The sequence below is a fragment of the Sorex fumeus genome, unplaced genomic scaffold, assembly GCF_029834395.1.
Source record: "Sorex fumeus unplaced genomic scaffold, SorFum_2.1 ptg000002l, whole genome shotgun sequence".
Classification (NCBI taxonomy): domain Eukaryota; kingdom Metazoa; phylum Chordata; class Mammalia; order Eulipotyphla; family Soricidae; genus Sorex; species Sorex fumeus.
In genome coordinates, this window is record NW_026606059.1 from 20,465,712 (window position 1) to 20,484,538 (window position 18,827).

The window sequence follows — 18,827 nt, forward strand, 5'->3', positions numbered from 1 at the left end:
ATGTTTGATCTTTGTTTGTCGGGTGAGAGGATGAGGAAAATAAAAAATGTCAACCTGACTGATAAGGAGAAAAGTGCCAGAGAATGGAGGGGACAGGATTAGGAGAAAATAACAGAATTTTGGACAAGCTGAGATGTAAATTTTGTAAGTACAAAAATGTTGGTGTGTACAATATGTAAGAATGAGATGTTTAGTGGTCAGTTGGCTATGTAAAACTTGTTCTCACATATGCCCAGGTGACATACCTGAAGGTGAAAGTTTTTGATCAACCAATAAATAAATGATAAAACTATAAGATATGTGTAGACCACTGAAAGAAGTCAGAAGTAAAAATAAAAGAAGTCTAATGCTGGTGCCTGGGGTACCAATACTCAGATGTTGGGTAGAAGAATGGAATCCAAAAAAGGAGATGGAAGAGCAATGGTACTGAAATAAGTGGAAAACCAATAAAGTCTGAGAGTAGGAAAAATCAAGTCTAGAAAGATATCTTTGGACATTCATTCAGCTACATTAAGTAATTTGCATGTCATCCCTGTGCAGGGGCCTTGCTAATCTTCCCTGTATCGTTCCAATTTTAGAATATATGCTGCCGAAGGGAGCACATATGGGCTGGAGCAATAGCACAGCGAGTAGGGTGTTTGCCTTGCATGCAGCCGACCCAGGTTTGATTCCTCTGTCCCTCTCGGAGAGCCCGCCATGCTACCGAGAGTATCCCCCCTGCACAGCAGAGCCTGGCAAGCTCCCTGTGGCGTATTCAATATGCCAAAAACAGTAACAACAAGTCTCACAATGGAGACGTTACTGGTGCCCGGTTGAAAAAAAATTGATGAACAATGGGAGGATAGTGCTACAGTGCTACATTAAGTAATAATTTGGATGAGATGGGTGTTGAGAATTTTCAATTGACTCGAGCAGCATGGAAATCTTGGAGAATCTGACAGGAACAGTATAGGTTTCCTAGAAAGCTGTTAAATATTATTATAGAAGATTTATGAAAAAAGGGGAAGCAGAAAATGGTTTGAGTCAAGACCATGCTCCAGGAGCTTTACTAAAAACAAACTAGAAAAATGTACCAGCACTTGATGGTAAAAAATGGAATAGAAGAAAAAGTTTTCTTTTTCTTTTATTTATTTAGATAATTTTGAATTGGGAACACACCCAGCAGTGCTCAGGGCTTACTCTTGGCTCTGTGCTCGGGGATCACTCCTGATGGTGCTTGGGGGACCATTAACTGTGTCAAATGTTGAATCTGGGTTGGCCACGTGCAAGGCAACTGCCTCATCTCTGTACAATCTCTCCAACCCAGAAGAAAATATTTTAAATGGAATGAATGATAGCGTGGTCTAATTGTATCATTGTAGAAAGAAAAAAAAAACTGATGGAAAGTTAGGAAGATGAGATAATTCCTGAATCTGAGTTGGCGAAAGGAGCGGCATCCAGTGTACAAATGGAAGGAACTTAGCTTGCTCATCTGCAGTGGGAAGCAGGAAGGACAGAACATGAGTGCGGTGGGCAGGTGTGTTGGTGCGTCGGGCAGGTGTGTCTAAGAAAGCAATTTGATTATTTTATTTGTTCAGAGAAGTAGAAAGAAGTCTTTAAGAATGAAATAGGTAATTTGGGAAAAAAATTGCCTGTTAGGAGCTGAAGAATGATTGTCTTCTGGTGGTTGGGAATGCAAGAGGTGAGTGATTACTTGTTGTTAAAATCAAAGGTGCCATGACTATACCCCCCTCATTTTCTTCCTTTGTGACCTGGGGCAAAAGAAGTCTTCCTCACTGTGCTTTACCTAATTTGCTTGACTTACTTCACTTTTGAGAATGAGGCAGTTGGGCAGTCGGTAGTTGTAATCAGAGACCCACAAGCAGCAAGAGAAGGTGATTGACTCCTTCTCATGTTACATAACACTTCATGAAAATTATGTTTTCTTTCAGCAATGCAGCCAGGCCTGATAAAAATAACCTATTCCTTACCCCTGGGCTAAAATTAGCTATTCCTTATGAACTTCCTATCATTGAATTTCATGTTTCCAGACAGTCTAGCCCCACGGAAGTCCTTCAAGTTAAGTACTTTTCCCCAAGATAGCTAAAACTTCAGTGTTACCGGGTTTTTAAATGCTAACCAGATGCTCTTACCACTTCCCAAAGGAAGTGCATATGTACTGATCCTTGTGGCATTAGACTCCCAGAAATAAAGGGTATTCCAGAGAGAGAGAGAGAGAGAGAGAGAAAGAGAGAGAGAGAGAGCAGGTGGCTATCACCCTCCACATGGCTTATTAGTGCTCCTATGGACCAGAGCCCGGTTTAGTTTACTTATTCATAAATCTGTGTGGCTTCAATTATTTATGACTTTCTGCTAAAATTGGATGGGGTTCCTTTGGTCCTGCAGGACCCATCTGGGTCACTGACAGGCCCTGCTGCGTCCATGTGTGCAGTATGTTCACTGGCAATGCAAAATTCAGTGGGATGGCAGGAAAATCACATTATCGCAGGCAGGGGAGGGAGTCCTGTGGCCTCCTGGGAGTGGGCGAAGCTTCCAAGTGAGCTGAAAGGGGCTCTTTTCCTCAGAGTGCTCACTCTGAACCTCTGGTATCTCCTTCAGCCCTGAATATTTTTAGGGGGAACAGATTGAAGGCCCTTCCTGCTGTGCTGGCCTCAGAGGGAGAGAGAAAAGACGACTGTTGCCCGCTGTTCCTGAAGGGAAGTGAATCAGCAGGGAACTGCTCTCCTTCACACCCTAATTGTTGTCTCTGCCTTCGAGAGAGAGAGAGGGAGAGAGAGAGAGAGAGAGAGAGAGAGAGAGAGAGAGAGAGAGAGAGAGAGAGAGAGAGAGGGTCTAGTTCAATGGACGTCCTTCCTCAAAACTGAACTGCAGGGTCAGCTACAGAAAGGGGCAAGAGAACAGACCAAATCTTGATTAGTTCACAGAACTCCAATTCTTTATTAATCACAGCTTGCTCACAATGACATACAGGAAAATAGCACTAATGAAGAGTAAATATGCAGGCAGCAACCTTCAGGAGTTGGGATTTGGGGGAGAAACGACTTCAAAACTGCAATAGGTACTAATGGTGGGTATCTGGTGATTCTCTTAGTTGGCACAAATGGCCTGCCTAACCCCCCTGAACCGTGTCAGCCCTCACAGATGGAGTAATTTTTTTTTTAAATAGGCAGGATTGCCTCACACTGGGGAAGAAAGACCAGCTTGAGTGAAAGTCCGCAGTGTTTTTGATTTTGTTTGTGTTTATGTTTTAATGCAACGACCGGCTCACAGTTTCCGAGTGGAAAATATTCAGTAGTAATCATGTACTTGTACTATAGGTAAGAGCTTAAAATGAACATTATCAATCATGGCATCCACAAATAAGCCACCTGACACATTAATTCATTCCGTCAAAAGAACTGAAACTAGAGAATTAAGCCCACTTCATGAAAAGCAATTCCACAGCTGCTTGAGCCAGTTGGATTTGGATCTGTGTTCAGCAACTTCAAAGATTCCACTTTTTTATTTTTGCTTCTACCCAGATTGATCTCAGATCTGTCTTCGCATCCATCCCTCTCTAAAGCCAAAGACATTTGTAGCACGTAATCCACTAGATGTAGAAGTAAATGCGGATGGGTGGCTTTCCTTAGACTAGTTTTTACAGGTTTTAGGCAGTTGGCAGATTATGAGCAACAAATGTGGAGGTTCGTGTAGAGTTAGTACCTGTGATCTAGGTATGGTCTTACTCGAGTTCAGAGATTACCAAGCCTTTCAGGTCATTAGGCAATGGTGGGTTTTTAGCACCATGGACTGTCTACTGACCGCATTTTTCTGTTGGAATGAAAAAGGGCAGGGGATGGAGGCAGACACTGGGAGCTTCCAAAAGAACAGACCTAGCAAATTCATTTGAGTGGTAAGACACAACATCAAAAGCCTGTTACAGGACATGTAAGATTATGAAATAACTTGCATAATGCAATACTTGTATTTTTTAACAAAAATGTAAGTATTTACAAAATAAGATCCAAGGTATTTGTTTTTAAACATCAAGCAAAACATTCTGCAAAGAGACCGCATTGATTTTTTTTTTATTTTTGATTCTTTTTTTTTCTTTTTTATATTGAGTTCTTTTTAAACCATGTCATACATTTCCCAAACTGATATCGCATGATCCATTATAATATAGGCAGGGGGATTTACTAATGTTGGGGCGTGCCATACCCTCCATCACTTCAGCCAGACAGCTCGATCTGGAGTTCCTTGTTCCTGCGCACCTCCGCAGCGTGCCTCTCCTGAAAAATACCAAGGGGACAGAAATGTCACTGGGCCTTGCCATCGGGTCCCCAGGGAGCCACAAAAGCTTATTCCTTTCCATATCACGTGTTTTACTGGAAGGGACCCACTTTGGTGTCTACCTTTAGGAACTTTCCTCATTTCACCGGATAGAAAAACATGGGCGTTCATCAGTGTTACCTTACAGAAGAGCTGAAAAAAACGTAAGTGTCTTGGAAAATAATTGTGCAATCAAAACCACAACCAACAGTAATGGGATTAGAAGAATTTTGAATATTTTGACAACAGTCCCTACCCAGGGAAAACAGCAAGAAAACATCACACCGTAGTTTTTTGGGTATCAGTTTTAAGAGCTTTGTAGTGAGAATGGGAGGATTAGATACAGGAGAAATAGATTATGTCTGCTTTCTTTATTATTTAGTCAAATCCTTCTGAAACCTAGATCAAAATGACTGTTCCAAGCCTGTCCTTCATCCTTCTTCTGCACTTAGTTGACACGCCCGTTCTATGAAATTGCCTTTTCATGCAATTTTCAACAATTCATCTTCATTTGGCCAGGACTATAAATGTCCTCTTTAAGTTGTCTCTTTCTCCACAATGGTTTTCACGAGACTGTGAGTTAAAAATAATCTCATTTTTCATGTAAGCATTTGCACAAACCTATTTTTTTATACCATCATTCAGTGTAATGTACAGAGGGCATTTCTGTTAATTTCTGGCCTATTGTACTAAGTGGATGTGTATATGTAAATTCACCAGGGGCAATATTTCCTTACATTTATTCCACTTGCAGAGTGTAGCAGAGTATTGTGTAGATAGTACATGACTGGCAGGTGCCTATTTTTTTAAATAAGAAATTATGCATTAAATTAGGTTTGGACACTTACTAAAACACTCTAAGGGGATAAACCTCTGGAGGGAAGCTGCCAGATGTCTCTATAATATTTTAGTCTTACTTTGAAGGACTATAAACATGCTGACTTTAATGCGATAAATGTCAGGTTGAAATGAAAATTTTAGAATGCTAACTGCCATTAGCAACTTTTGGTTAGCAAATTTGGGGTGGTGTTTTAGTAATTAGTAGTATTTATTTTTTTCGTAAAGAATTATTCATGTGGGGCTGGAGTGATAGCACAGCAGGTAGGGCATTTGCCTTGCATGCAGCCGACCTGTGTTCAATTCCCAGCATCCCATACAGTCCCCCGAGTACGGACAGGAGTAATTCCTGAGTGGATGAGCCAGGAGTAACCCTTATGCATCGCCGGGTGTGACCCAAAAAGAAAAAAAAAAGAATTATTCATGTTGCTGTTTCCCTTCTGGACTTTACACATTTCTTTGACTTAATGATCCTGATCAGTTTTAGTAAAAATTATCCTTTTTTTGGGAGGGAGGGGTAAAACTTAATCATGAGCTATTAATTTCAAGGAGTCTCTATTTATAGTTTTTTATAATATTCAACATTTATTAGGTGTTCAATATGACCAGATCTACGTAAAGACAGATTTTGCTTATCTTATTCCTCTGTTCCTCATAACAGCTTTATGGTAGAGGCTATATTACAGCTCCCATTTGGGGGATGATGAAACTGAGTCTAAGTAAGAAAGTAAGTAAGAAAGGTGAAGTAACTAGGTAAATTCACTAAGAGAATGAGCTGGGACTCAAATCTAGAGAATGAGCTGGAACTCAAACCAGTGTGGCTCTGTACTCTTAACCACTGCCACAACGTTCTTAATATTACTAGGAGGAGCAAACTGTACAGTTGTTGGGGCATATGTGTATTTTAAAATATAGGTTCTGAGGAAAAGGAATATCTACTTTACACTTCATTCAAAGAGAATTCTTATGAGCAGGAAGTAGACTCTAGAGTAAGTTTAAAAGCAGTTTTATTTAATTGGTTTAAATGAGCTTTTTGTGTATGATCTAAAGCCATGAGGAGAAAGAAAAATGGCATATAAAGAAAAGTCATATCCTGTTGGAAATACAATTACAGGGGAATTATCATGGATGCAGCTGACTTTTCTTTCTGATCTGCAGCAACTCCTCACACGGAGTAAAACAAATACCCAGTTGGTGAAAACTAAATTCTGATAAAAATTGCGGAAAAGGCCAGATCATCAGTAATTAGTTAAAAAAAAATCCAGAACTTCAAGTCTAAAGATTCAGATAAATTCAAATTTACAATGAACAGGAAACATTATAACAACTGTTAGATTATTTTGGAGAACATTTTGTAGTAAGCTCAAAATGAGTTGCAAAGAAATTGATTCTAACGCTGTGAGTGAGAAATAAAGTAAAAAAAAGGCGGGGGTGAGACTTTAAGTGGGAATTCAGGGACTTAACCACATGCTTTGCCAACAGGATTTTCTTCTTTATTGCAATAAAAAAAGATTTTATTTTTTACTGCAATGAAAGATGACATAAAAATGAGTTGTGAGAGTCAAAAAAGGTAATTTGAATATAGCAAGATGATAGTAGTTCTTAAATAGACAGAACTGTGTATACACAAGGCATTGCTCCATCATTGGGCCACACATCAGCCCAGGTAAGTGAGTTTCTATCAAAATATGTGAAAATTAAAATCAGGTATGGCAGGAAGCATATAAAAAGTTTTTTGGCAGGGGTGGGATGCCCTGTGCTTCCTAGGGTATCAAAATAGGCTCTGTGCTCAGGGATCATTCCTGCTGGTGCTCAGGAATCATCGGCATGCAAGGCAAATTCCAGAGCCCCCATACTATCTCTCTGCTTATACATCTTCAATACAGTCTGCTTTGCTTATCAGTGTGGTGTTTGCAGTTGTCAAAACCTTGAGACTAGAGATTGTTGAGGTAGCAGAGATGCTTTGAGAGACTCATTAAATAGTCTTTAAGATCATTTATTTCATTACTAACCTACTAATATTTATCAGGCACACTGGCAGACTGGAAGCAGATCTAAATTTATGTTCTCTGCAATTCACTCCTTCCCTCCCATCAACTTTAGGGAAGTATTTATGTCTTCCTTTGTTATGCAAAAATGTATGAAATGTGGTTTCTCTCATACATTGATACATTCTCTCTAAGAAAATGTATATGAAGACATTTCTCCATTAGAAGCCAAGAAATAAATATTAGGTATTTTCATCTTTTTATCTTTCAATGTCCCTTGACCTCCTTAGGTATCAAATACACACCAGGAGTTTGAGCTAAATACTTAGGGTATTAATCCCAACTATGAAATGTTATGAGTTTGTTAAAATGCAAGATGAAACCAAAATGATCAGGAATTTTTTTATACTAATAACTCTGCCCACACAGACAAAAGAAGGACTGGAGTGAGCTGTGAGTTCTAGAAAAGGTAATTTTCATATATAAGGATGACAGTAGTTCTTGAAATAAAACTTCTGAATGATGGGGTCAAACTTTCCTTGTAATCTCTGGTGATTGACAGCTACTACTATTTTAGTGTAAGAGTTTGGCATCAAAAAGACATAGGTTCAAATGTAGATCCTGTAATTTATTTAACTTTCTGATTTTGGCCAAATAAATTAGTTTCTCTTAGGACCATTTTTCTTACATGTGAATTGGGGATAACAGTATTTTCTTTTATGATAGTTTGGTTAAGTATACATGTAAAATGCATGGCCTATAGTGAGAATTAAAACCAATATCTTAAATATCGGTTTTAATCTTTTTTCCCCTTTCAACAATTTCACTCAGTTGAATGTTACATAAATAGCACTAGTGAATTTAAACGACCCAAGCAGAGATTCAGGAAAAAAATCTCAGAATCTTATGATCTGAATAAAATATATTTATATTATTTGAGTTATAATGTATGACATGACTGCTATTGTTACAAAAATAATCTTTGTAGTATTTGCCCTTAACATCCTACATTGTTAGAGGGGAAATTATTGAAGACTGGTAAATGTCTTTTATTTTCTTAATATTGAACTTCCTTCCTGTTGGAGAGGGTGAAACAGTTGTCAGAGTTCTCTTGGTGTGTGTGTGTGTGTGTGTGTGTAACATTTTTAACTTCTGACACCACTGATAGCTGCTCTGGTAATGGTTACAATATTTTGAGCAGGGCAGGCTTGGAATTGGCTAGTGGGTGTTGTGGCCGAAGTATCAAAGCAAGATGTGGCACAATCTGGATTAAAAGGAGAATTCAACACAATTCAGTAGAAAGTCTCTTAAATGAACTGCTGGTTTAATTAACATTCTCCGTTGCCTCCATCCAGCCATCTGTTCCTCTCCAGTTTATTTTGTCTGCACTCAATTATAAAATCAAAACTACAAATCAATAGCTAAAAAATGAAATTGTAAATTGTAAGTATGATAAGTATGATTAGTAAAAGACATAGGATCCAACTAATCCTTTCCTTTAAAAACTTTCCTGGTACCTTAAGTTAACTGGTAATTCAAAGTACGTTTATATATTTAACACTAAAATTAAGGTAAAGGTAAAGGCCCTCCCGTTGATCGTCGATTTGCTCGAGCGGGCCCAGTAACGTCTCCATTGGAGACTTTGTTGTTACTGTGTCTGGCATATCGAATACTCTTGGTAGCTTGCCGGGCTCTCCGAGAGGGATGGAGGAATCGAACTCGGGTCGGCCATGTTGGCCGCCTGTAAGGCGAACACCCTACCGCTGTGCTATTGCTCCAGCCCAACACTAAAATTACATGGATAAATTTATTTTATGATAATTATATCGACTTGATTCGGTTTGACAGATTTTCCAATGTTAACCACCATTTCTTGTTGGTCTAAGGTAACTGCTACTACTCAGGATTTCTATGGGTTAGGAGAATTTTATGCTCGATTCTGCTTAGTGTGGTGTTTAGGGTAAGAAGGGCATGGGGGAGGTAAAAAGGGTCTCTTTAATTTATCCTGCATGACAAAGACAGATCTCTCTCTCTTTCCCTTTCTTTCCTATCATCTGTTGCTCTTTAGTATACTATTCTATTCTAAGAATGAGAACTTTTTATTTATTTATTTATTTATTTTACAGCAGAATTAAATTTATTTGAGACTGATTTTAATTTCTGTGTTAAAGTAGCCTTGAGAAATAGTCATGCAGTTAAAGAAAAAGAAATTAGTAAAGGTCCATGGAAGTGACTTAGCGCTACATGGAGGCCATGTCTTGTAGGTATAAGGAGGGAAGGCAGAGAAGAAAGGAAGGGAGGGAAGAAGGAAGGAAGGAAGGAAGAAAGAAAGGAAGGAAAGAAGGAAGGAAGGAAGGAAGGAAAAAAGGCAGGCCTAAGAATGAGAACATTTCAAACTTCAGTAGAATGTCAATCATAATCCACTGGCTATAATTTGGAATCCTAGATAGGACTATCATATCAGCTGGAGTGACGTAAATAGAATAGCTGAATGCAGGTCTTATGGCATAGTCATCCTGCTATGGATGAACATTTGGTTCTCTTCTATAGAATTCATGGAGCACCGAGAGGAGGGACTGTGGAAATCAAGACAGGAACAAAAAGAGCAGTGTAACATTCTTCTTTGAAGGCAGCAAGAACATTTTACTGAACAAAGGCAAATATAATTTATGACAGCATGAGGACACATCTTCAAGAAGCCTTTAATTCATTGATTCTCAATTCCCAATTCTGGTTGCATACTAATGCCAACCTATAATAATAATGATTGCTGGGTTTGATCACCGACAATCAGGAGTATTTATTCTAGCATTTTCTCCAGTAAGGTGTAAATTGCAATCTCTTCTGCTTTTGCTCTAGGCTTTTAGTTTTATCTAAAGGCTTTGAGCTAACATTGAGCCAACTGAGTCTTTGAGAAGTACTCAGTTGTCTGAACCGAGGAAGAAAGGACCAAGGACCAATGGCTGCAGAGGTCAGCAAAGACACTTGGTATTGCACTGCATCTCTTGACTAATGGGCAGGACTGGTGAGGGGTGGCCAACAGGATGGACACTTGGTGTGTTAGCCTTGATGTGGATTTATTTTTGCTGAGTTCATCAGTACTTTGATATTTACTCTGTTGGCCCACATCACATAGTGTCTTATTCTCTCATGTTGGTTGCTCTTTTGTCACTGCATGCCATGTAAGAAGGCTTTTTATATATTTGAAAAGCATGCTCAGTCTCCTAGAATCCATCACCACTGAAAAATTTGACAAAATTTCACATTTAATTTTGGCTCCCCAGTCCTCTACCATGTGGCAGTCTGTACCAAGTCATTATTGCAACACTGGAAGACTGGACACAGAATTAGCTGTCATCTGTTGCAAGTTTTGACTAAGGTCCCTTGCCTAGAGCATTCTGAGCGTTCCCGCAGCTGGGCTGCCTAGGAACGTAGGCACCTGCTGGTATTCCGCTATGATTACCTTTTCCTGCAGGCGTTCGATAATAGCAGCTAGATTAGCCTCACGGTTTTCCTTAATTTGCTCCATCTTCAGGATCAGCTTTTCCTCCGCCATTTTGCTGAAGTTGTTGTTCTCCTCCAGAGCCTTCTGAAGGACTTCTCGCTCATGCTCCCGCTTCTCTGCCAATTGTTTCAGCACCTGGGCTTCCTGAGACTGGGGAAGAAAAACATCTTAAGAGTCGGCCCAAAGCAAACCCCCCAGAAGAATGGCCCACTGATTTAAGAGACTTTTCGTTCCCAATCAATAGTTCTTCCAGCCTGTTGCACTTCACAGCGCTATTGTCGGTTGAGGATTCACTGCAGGGCTTAAGAGTGTTCTACAAAGGGGGTTAGTTGAAAAAAATATGCTTAGCTGAATTTTCAGCTGCAATTTCTTGGCCAGTGAAGCATTTAACCCTCATTAAGAAGTTTTTCTTACATTTTCTTTTTAAAAGGAAGTTGCTTTTAAGTAAACATGGGTGTAACAAGGAACGCTACCATTCATCACTAAATGAATGAATTTATTATACATTCATTGAAGCCTAAGGAAAACAGGTGAGGAGCAGAGCAAAATACCTTTTTGTGTATTGCTTCTTTTTCTTCTGAGCAGCCTTGATTGGGTCCTGCAAAAAACTTTTTTCTTTACCTACTTATTTATTGCATGTACTTTCTCTTTAATAAAGAGAAAGTGCTTGGACCAAACCTGGCAGTGCTCAGGGACCTGGTGGTGCTCAGGGACCCATACATGACTCCAGAGATTGAACCAGTTGGGTTGCATGCAGTAAGCTTCTTAATTGCTAATAAAATCACTAAATTCACTTTCTTTCTTTTTTATTCCATGCCTGCCTCTGGCCACCTTTTCTTCTGTGATCCTGAACCAACGTTTCTTTGGAAAATTATGAACAAGGCAAATGGCATTGTTGATGGCGACAAACAGTTGAAAGATCCTGGTTCTGACTTCCTATAGTCACCTGGGTAAACTTTGAAACCGTGCAGTTAGTCAGTAATCGTGAGCAGAAATGTGAGTCAGCATTCTGCTAATGGACTGTTACAAGAAAAAGAGACAGACTAAACCTGTGTGTGTGTGTGTGTGTGTGTGTGTGTGTGTGTGTGTGAATTTTGTCTGAAAAATATTTTCATAGAAATTTTCATAGAATTTTCATAGAATTATTATTACAATTTTTGACCAGAATTCACCCCCTGTATTCCCTCACATTTTGTGCACTGTAATTCTGCTACAGCATCTGAAGGCTGCGTTGCTCTGCAGTGTTCCTGAACCATAATGGGTGCGTAACAATAATGCAAATGCTTGAAGTCTCTAGAGCATCAGGAAATAGCTTAGGAATCTATCTTTGTTTTTTTTTTAATTTAATCTGATCTTAGAAAAATTTTTATTATTATTCTTTTATTGAATCACTGTGAGATACATTTACAAAGTTTTCACGTTTGAGTTTCAGTCATATAATGACCGAACTCCCATCCCTCCACCAGTGTACATCTTCCACCACCAATGACCCCAGTATCCCCCTCCCCCATCTCAACCCTCCCCCTGCCTCTATGGCAGACTATTTCCATCTTACTCTCTCTCTACTTTGGAACATTATGGTTTGCAATACAGATACTGAGAGGGTATCACATTTGGTCCTTTATCTACTTTCAGCACACATCTCCCATCCCGAATGATTCCTCCAACCATCATTGACTTACTCATTTCTTCTCTATTCTAGCTGCCTTCTCCCCCAACTCATGAGGCAGGTTTACAATTGTGGAGCAATATTCCTGGCCCTTGTCTCTAACTGTCTTTGAGTTTTAGTCTCATATTATGTTATTTTATTAGGAATATATCTTTGATAAACATCTCTAGAGATTCTAATTCAGGCAGTTCACTAAGTATCTTTTGAAAAATAGACAAGCATTGTCTTTGGTATAAGACCTGTATTTGAGTCTTAACTGTTTCTCTAGCTTCTTTGTTTATGCATCTTGTCTTCTACAATAGTCAACTAAGATAGATAATCTAATAATAAGATGTTTTGAATAATAATTATATAACTCATGGTTCCTGGATAATTCCTGGGGATTGGCTGATGTTCATGGGAGCAATTGCAAAATGTGAACATCTAAACAATGGTGGCTAGAAAAGCTGTTCTTGGCTTTATAAGCATGGATACCATCAAAAACATCAATAGTTAATTATTTTAGTTGATGGTAGTGGTCCTAGAGCCACACTGAGGTGATGGTGATGTATTAATTATACCTGACAAAAGAAGAAACTTCCCTTCAAATAAAATTCTACAGTAATGCTAAAACCAGACAGGGTTTGGAGTCTTGGGTAATTTGTGGATTCTGAAATTTATCAGAAACAGGTCTAGTGACTCTATGGAGCTTAGACAAAATTCGGAGAACCAACCTCTTGTATTGTTTTAGTCCCATAATTGTTTTATTGCTACCTTTAGTCAACTCATAACTTGCTCTGTCTCCTAGACACGTAAAAATATGAAAAAAGAGAAAATAGCTCACCAGGAGTGATTCCTGAGAGCAAAACCAGAAGTGACTCCTGTGCATCGCTGGGTGTGGCCACCAACCATAACAACAATAAAAAAATAAAAAAGAAAAAAAAAAGGAAAAAAGGCTAAGTGAAACTTAATTCCTCAAATATCTATCTATAGCAGTATTTTGAGTTTTTCCTTAAAATAACACACGCCACAGGTAGAGTCATGAAACTTCCGCTCATTTTGTCCGTAGATCCCCTATCTCCTCCCTCACTCCCTCACAGGGATGTAGGAAGTGTCCCTGGATTTTAACATGGCCGTTGTTTTTATTAGCCTTCCCAAGGCAGTTCCTGTGGCACAGTGAAAACAAGGCCAATCTGCCATTCCCAACTCCTGGGGCTGATCCTGCTTTGTTGAGTGCAAGCCAGCTCTCCGGGATGGCATTCCTGCCCTTGAGGTGCTCACAGTTACCAGGGAGAATGGGCAAGAGGCAAATGCGAGGGTCTGGAGCAATAGCACAGCAGGTAGGCCGTTTGCCTTGCATGTGACCTACCCGGTTCGATTCCTAGCATCCCATATGGTTCCCCAAGCACCACCAGGAGTAATTCCTGAGTGCATGATCCAGGAGTAACCCCTGTGCATTGCCAGGTGCGACCCCAAAAAAGAAAAACAAAAAGGCAAATGTGAATTTTACATGTTCAGAAGCACAAATTACCATTGACAGTTGGTTGTGTTTTAACTTAATTGCTTATACCTGCAATCTTAATTTTTGTTTGTGAAAAGGGTGAGCAGGAGACAGCAGAGAAAGGGCTTTAGAAGAGAAGGCTTTGAAAGGAAAAGCCTTGTATAGCAGCAAAGACTTTTCTCGGTGTCTGGCCTGCGTGGACACATGTGGTCTATGGAAGCACCATGGCCCCACAGATACCATTATCAGTAATGGAGCGGCCACTTGCCTGGATTGGAGTCAGTCCATGGCTAGGTTTAAAATGCTTCAATTAACAAGGCTGCTACTTTTGTCACCATTGAGCCAAATGGAATCACCCATCATAGGTGTCAAGGGCATTGCTTTAGCACAATTAATGGGGTGAAACAGAAACAGAAGGCAGTCCAGAGCCCTTTCAGATGCAGCCATTGCTAAATGACAAAGATTTGCCAAAGGTGCTTCAAACCAGACTTCAGGCTTTCTCTTGCATGGGATCTTTCATCACATGTAACCATGTCATACTCATCACTACTGCAACAAATGCATTTTGGAATCCAATTGTTGTCTGTGTTTCAAATATGTAAAGTTCAAGTCCAAAGTGGGAAAACAGAGGATGGGAAGTTCGTATTGGAAAATTTCTCACTTCCTTTTGGCTCTACTCCTAAGTTCTTAACTCTTAAATGCTTCTATAAAGTAAGTGGCCATAGTGCTTCTAACTAGTCCTGAGGTCTCTCTGTAACTCTATTCCTGAAGAAAAGTCATGATTCTTCTTTCACAATCTAGCATTTGGGATATTGCTGTCTATGATGACTCTAATATTGTTCCTGGGGAGAACTGGAGTGTGTGTGTGTGTGTGTGTGTGTGTGTGTGTGTGTGTGTGTAGCTATGAAACAGAACTCAGGGGGGTTGGGCTAGTCATAAAATATGGAAAGAGGGCAAACCCTTCTCTCTGATAAGTGCTCGAGTCTGAGAAGGTGGAACTACTCTGACTGATCGCGTCCTTGGGGCCTCAAAGCCACATGGAGCAACGCTCTGGGACTATGTGGAGACTTCTAGTCCTGAAGCTTGTTTTTCTTATGAATATAGTTAGTGTCATTGTTATCACCACAAGGAAAAAATATTTGATTTTGATATTTTTTTAATCAATGAAAAAATAAGTATTTCACTCATATAACACTGAAACATGACCTGAAATGAGTATGAGGATGTAGAATAAAAAACTTGTGATATACAGAAGTAGAAAGATCTTTCCTTCACCTGCATATGATCGAATCAGTATTTTCACCTTGTTTCATGCTGGGGCAGATTATCGAAATGAATCTTGATAGGGAGGAGGGATTTGCTAAAAATTAATTGCTTGAGGGGAAAGGATCTGACCATAGAGGAACATTCTAAATAACATGAACCCAATATTAAATGCTTCTGGAATACTGAGATGAGAAAGTAGGGCATTATAATGATCCATTTGTAGAAAGAAAATATCTTGGCAAGGTATCTGTAGGATTTAGATCCCACATTACATTTTGGAAGACTAAGGAACTCTCCATTTTTGTTTTTATAATAATAATGAAGACTCATTACTGGTGAACACCTTCTCCAAGTATAATGACAGTGAACTCATGACAGTGAACTCTCTGAAATAATTACATGAGAAATACATGAAGGGAAAAAAATGATGAGAGAAGAAGAGTTATTGTACATTTAGGAACACTTTAACATTTTCTAAAGTGGTTCATTACCATTTCTTATATTACTGAGTATGAGAGTTTAATTATAGTGCAAATGAAATGGAAGATAAATTTAAGTGGTATATAAAACTCAGTGTACTTTATGTACACATAAGAGACAAGACTATATTTTATATAGTGTTAACTTTTTATTTCAGAAGTAGACATTTCTACTCTTTTATCTTCTTGTCCCTTTTCATTATCCGGCTATATTACTTGCCACCTACACCTATCTATCACACACCAGATGTTCTAGTACCGAAGTGTCCTTACATTAGTAGTTGTGATCATGAGTTTCTGATTATTTGACTTAACTCTTAATAAAAGAAATCATTATTGCCCCAGCTATGTCTAATGCCTTGTTAAAATATGACAGTTGATACCTAATTTACCAATGGTTGGAAGTTATCACAAGTGTGTGTGTGGGTTGGAAGGTAGTTCAGATAGAGAAGGGTCCAGTATGACAAGAATAATTCGAAATGATCATTTTGGATAAAGATAAAAGTAGGTAAAAGGATATCTATGATAATCTTTCAGCATCTGTATTGCAAACCATAAAGCCCAGAAGGAGAAGGAGGGAAGGAGAGAAGAAGGGAAGAGATGGGGAGAGGGGAGGGAGAGAGAGATGGAAAGAGAGAGAGAGAGAAATGGAGACAGAGACAGAGACAGAGAAGTGTGTGCCATAGAGCATCGAGGCAGACTGGGGGAGAGAGCTGGCGGTGGAGCAGAGGGAAACTGGGGACATTGGTACTCGGAAATATACACTGATGGATGGGTATGGAACATTGTATGACTTATACTTAATCAGGAACAGCTTTGTAATGCACTATCTCCCGGTGATTCAATGAAAAAAAAGAAAAAAAAAGACAATTGAATAAATGATAAAATGGGTGCAGTATTCAAGTATTCACTTGGTTTTAAAGAGTCACACATGAATAAGAAATTTAAAGTGATGAAAATGAAAACAACGTTTGAATGAATCCTCTGCTATAGCCAATTACTTGTTTACTGCAGTTAACTCCTAGAAACATAGTCCCTGTTGTCCTCTTTATACATGTCTGGATTCTGGGGACCGTGTGTCACATTCTCTAAGGAGCAGAATGCTTTCCAAATGCTAACTTAAATGTTAAATTAATATGTAATGTTAAATTAATTCATGTGGTAAATTCACAAGGCAATATTAAATTCACATAATTAATATATTTGTATAACTCAGCACTTCAGTCATAATCTACTGCTGTATAAGTCAAAATCCCCTTTCAGAAATGGGTAGAAAAACAAAATAAATGACTTTCCCAAGGTCATAGAGCAGTAAGTTGTGCAGTCAGGTTTTGTTCATAGAAGTTCTTTTGACCATATTTTAATATTATGCTTTTAAAAATGTTCTTAGTCTCTGTGCTTTGCTTAGGATGATGATAGAATTTATTTTCATCATGAACTAAAAACACTGAAAGGAAAAATCTAAACAGCATGAATAAGCTGAGATTGTCCTTGGTCAACTGAGATGTGTGGTTGGTTCCACTATGCTGTTTCTCGCTAAGGAAATGTGGAATGAATGAATAAAAGGATGGATAACTAAGGTGCTCATATTGCTTCACTCAAGTGGGTCCAGTTGTATTATGGAAATTTTGGTTTCAAAATAAGAGCTTGAGCTCATGAAACAAAATAGTCTTATGGGGGTAACAACGAACCCCCTAGAAAATCAAAGAAGGGGAAAAAAAGGTAGGATAGCTTTTCTACCTTTCATAACAGACTTTTACCATTTAGTCAATGGACATTCATTCAGATTTAAGGAGCCCAAGGGAGGACTGTCTAATGTCACCAGATGGACAGTTGCTGCAATCATCAACAGATGGAGGAAGGGTTGGGGAAAGTGCCAACACATTAACAAAAAGTGAGTTGAAGCCCACAGGGAGATGGTGCCATAGCAGTTTTGTGGCCATCAAATTCAGAGCCCCTCCCCCCGCAACACACGCAGATCACTGGGTTCAGACGTAGCCCCCAAACTCCCACAAGGGTACTTTCAAAGCTACTAAGGAAGGGGAAAAGAATCCCCTGTATTTTAAAGAAAAATATTTATAAAGCCCTATCAAAAATAGTATTTTACATTTATATATTTTAAGTTAGAACTGAGTTGTGTCAACAGAGAAATGTTTGCTATTTTATGATTATCGGAACTATTAATTGGTTTTTACAGATTACCATTCTCTTAGTCTAGAACACTTTCATACCTTTTCTATTTAACTAATGCTATTTTTCTTTTTTTTGGTAGTCACTAAGCTTTTTTAAAAACAGATATTTCTCTGAAAAGATAGTGAACTTCACATCAAGTTGAAAAACTGTTATTTTCCTTAGTGACCTTCTGTTTCATTTCGAGTCCAAATTCTTAAAATGCCATCTTCTCATCTCCATTCCTAGCAGCTTTACCTTGCTTTCTCTGCTTTATTTACGCCAGTTCCTGTTATTTCTCAGTCCTAGAATAATTCCTACCCCAGGGTCTTTGCACTTTTTCATTTCAAATATTCAACCTTCCCACCCTCAACACATCATTCATTCCTCACTTTCATGTCCCCCTGCCCACAAGCATTCTTTTAATTTTTTATTTTTTCCACTCAATTGTATTTTATTTATTTTTCAAAAATTTTTATTAGTGAAACACCATGAGGTACAGTTCTAGATGTACAATTTTTTGTGCTCCACAAGCATTCTTTCACTAATTTCATATTTCCCTTCATTTGTTGTTATATTTATGATACCTTTTCTGACCACATTAGATATGTAATATCTTTCATCCTAATGTTAGCAGTTTTCTTTGTCTGTTTTTACTTAATAAAAATATTACATATAAATATAGCTAGTTATTAATTAGTACGGGTGACCCTAAACCTTAGAATACTGCCTGTCAATTAATAGATGCTCAATTTCTTTTAACTAAGTCATTTCCCCCAAGACTAGAAATTCTTTGGATTATGGAATTTATTTAATGCTAATGTAGAAGTTTTCATTTGGACACTAAACAGATACATTTTTATTTTATTATTAAAGGATAAGATAAAATGTTAGATTATTTTGTATTTTTTTTCCTTTTTTGGATCAAACCCAGCGATGCACAGGGGTTACTCCTGGCTCATGCACTCAGGAATTACTCCTGGCGATGCTGGGGGGACCAAATGGGATGCTGGGAATCGAACCCAGTTTAGCCACGTGCAAGGCAAACACCCTAACAGCTGTGCTATTGCTCCAGCCCCTCATTTTGTATTTTAACATGACTGAAGGTTATTTGTGTAATATT

General features: G+C 38.6%; 1 protein-coding gene and 1 non-coding gene across 2 annotated transcripts in view; both read right to left on the bottom strand.

Annotated features, from left to right (window-relative positions):
• Positions 1-495: 495 nt before the first annotated feature.
• On the bottom strand, positions 496-602 carry LOC130022988 (U6 spliceosomal RNA). The gene has a single exon (XR_008792354.1). It is a non-coding gene; the product is annotated as a U6 spliceosomal RNA (small nuclear RNA).
• Positions 603-2,913: 2,311 nt separating this feature from the next.
• STMN2 (stathmin 2) overlaps positions 2,914-18,827 on the bottom strand; it is a 49,017-nt gene continuing 33,103 nt past the window's right edge. The window contains exons 4-5 of the mRNA XM_056134480.1: positions 10,600-10,791; positions 2,914-4,271 (exon numbers count right to left, since the gene is read on the bottom strand). Of these exons, the coding sequence (XP_055990455.1) occupies positions 4,212-4,271; positions 10,600-10,791 (252 nt within the window). The 3' untranslated portion in view covers positions 2,914-4,211. The remainder of the gene's footprint in view (positions 4,272-10,599; positions 10,792-18,827) is intronic.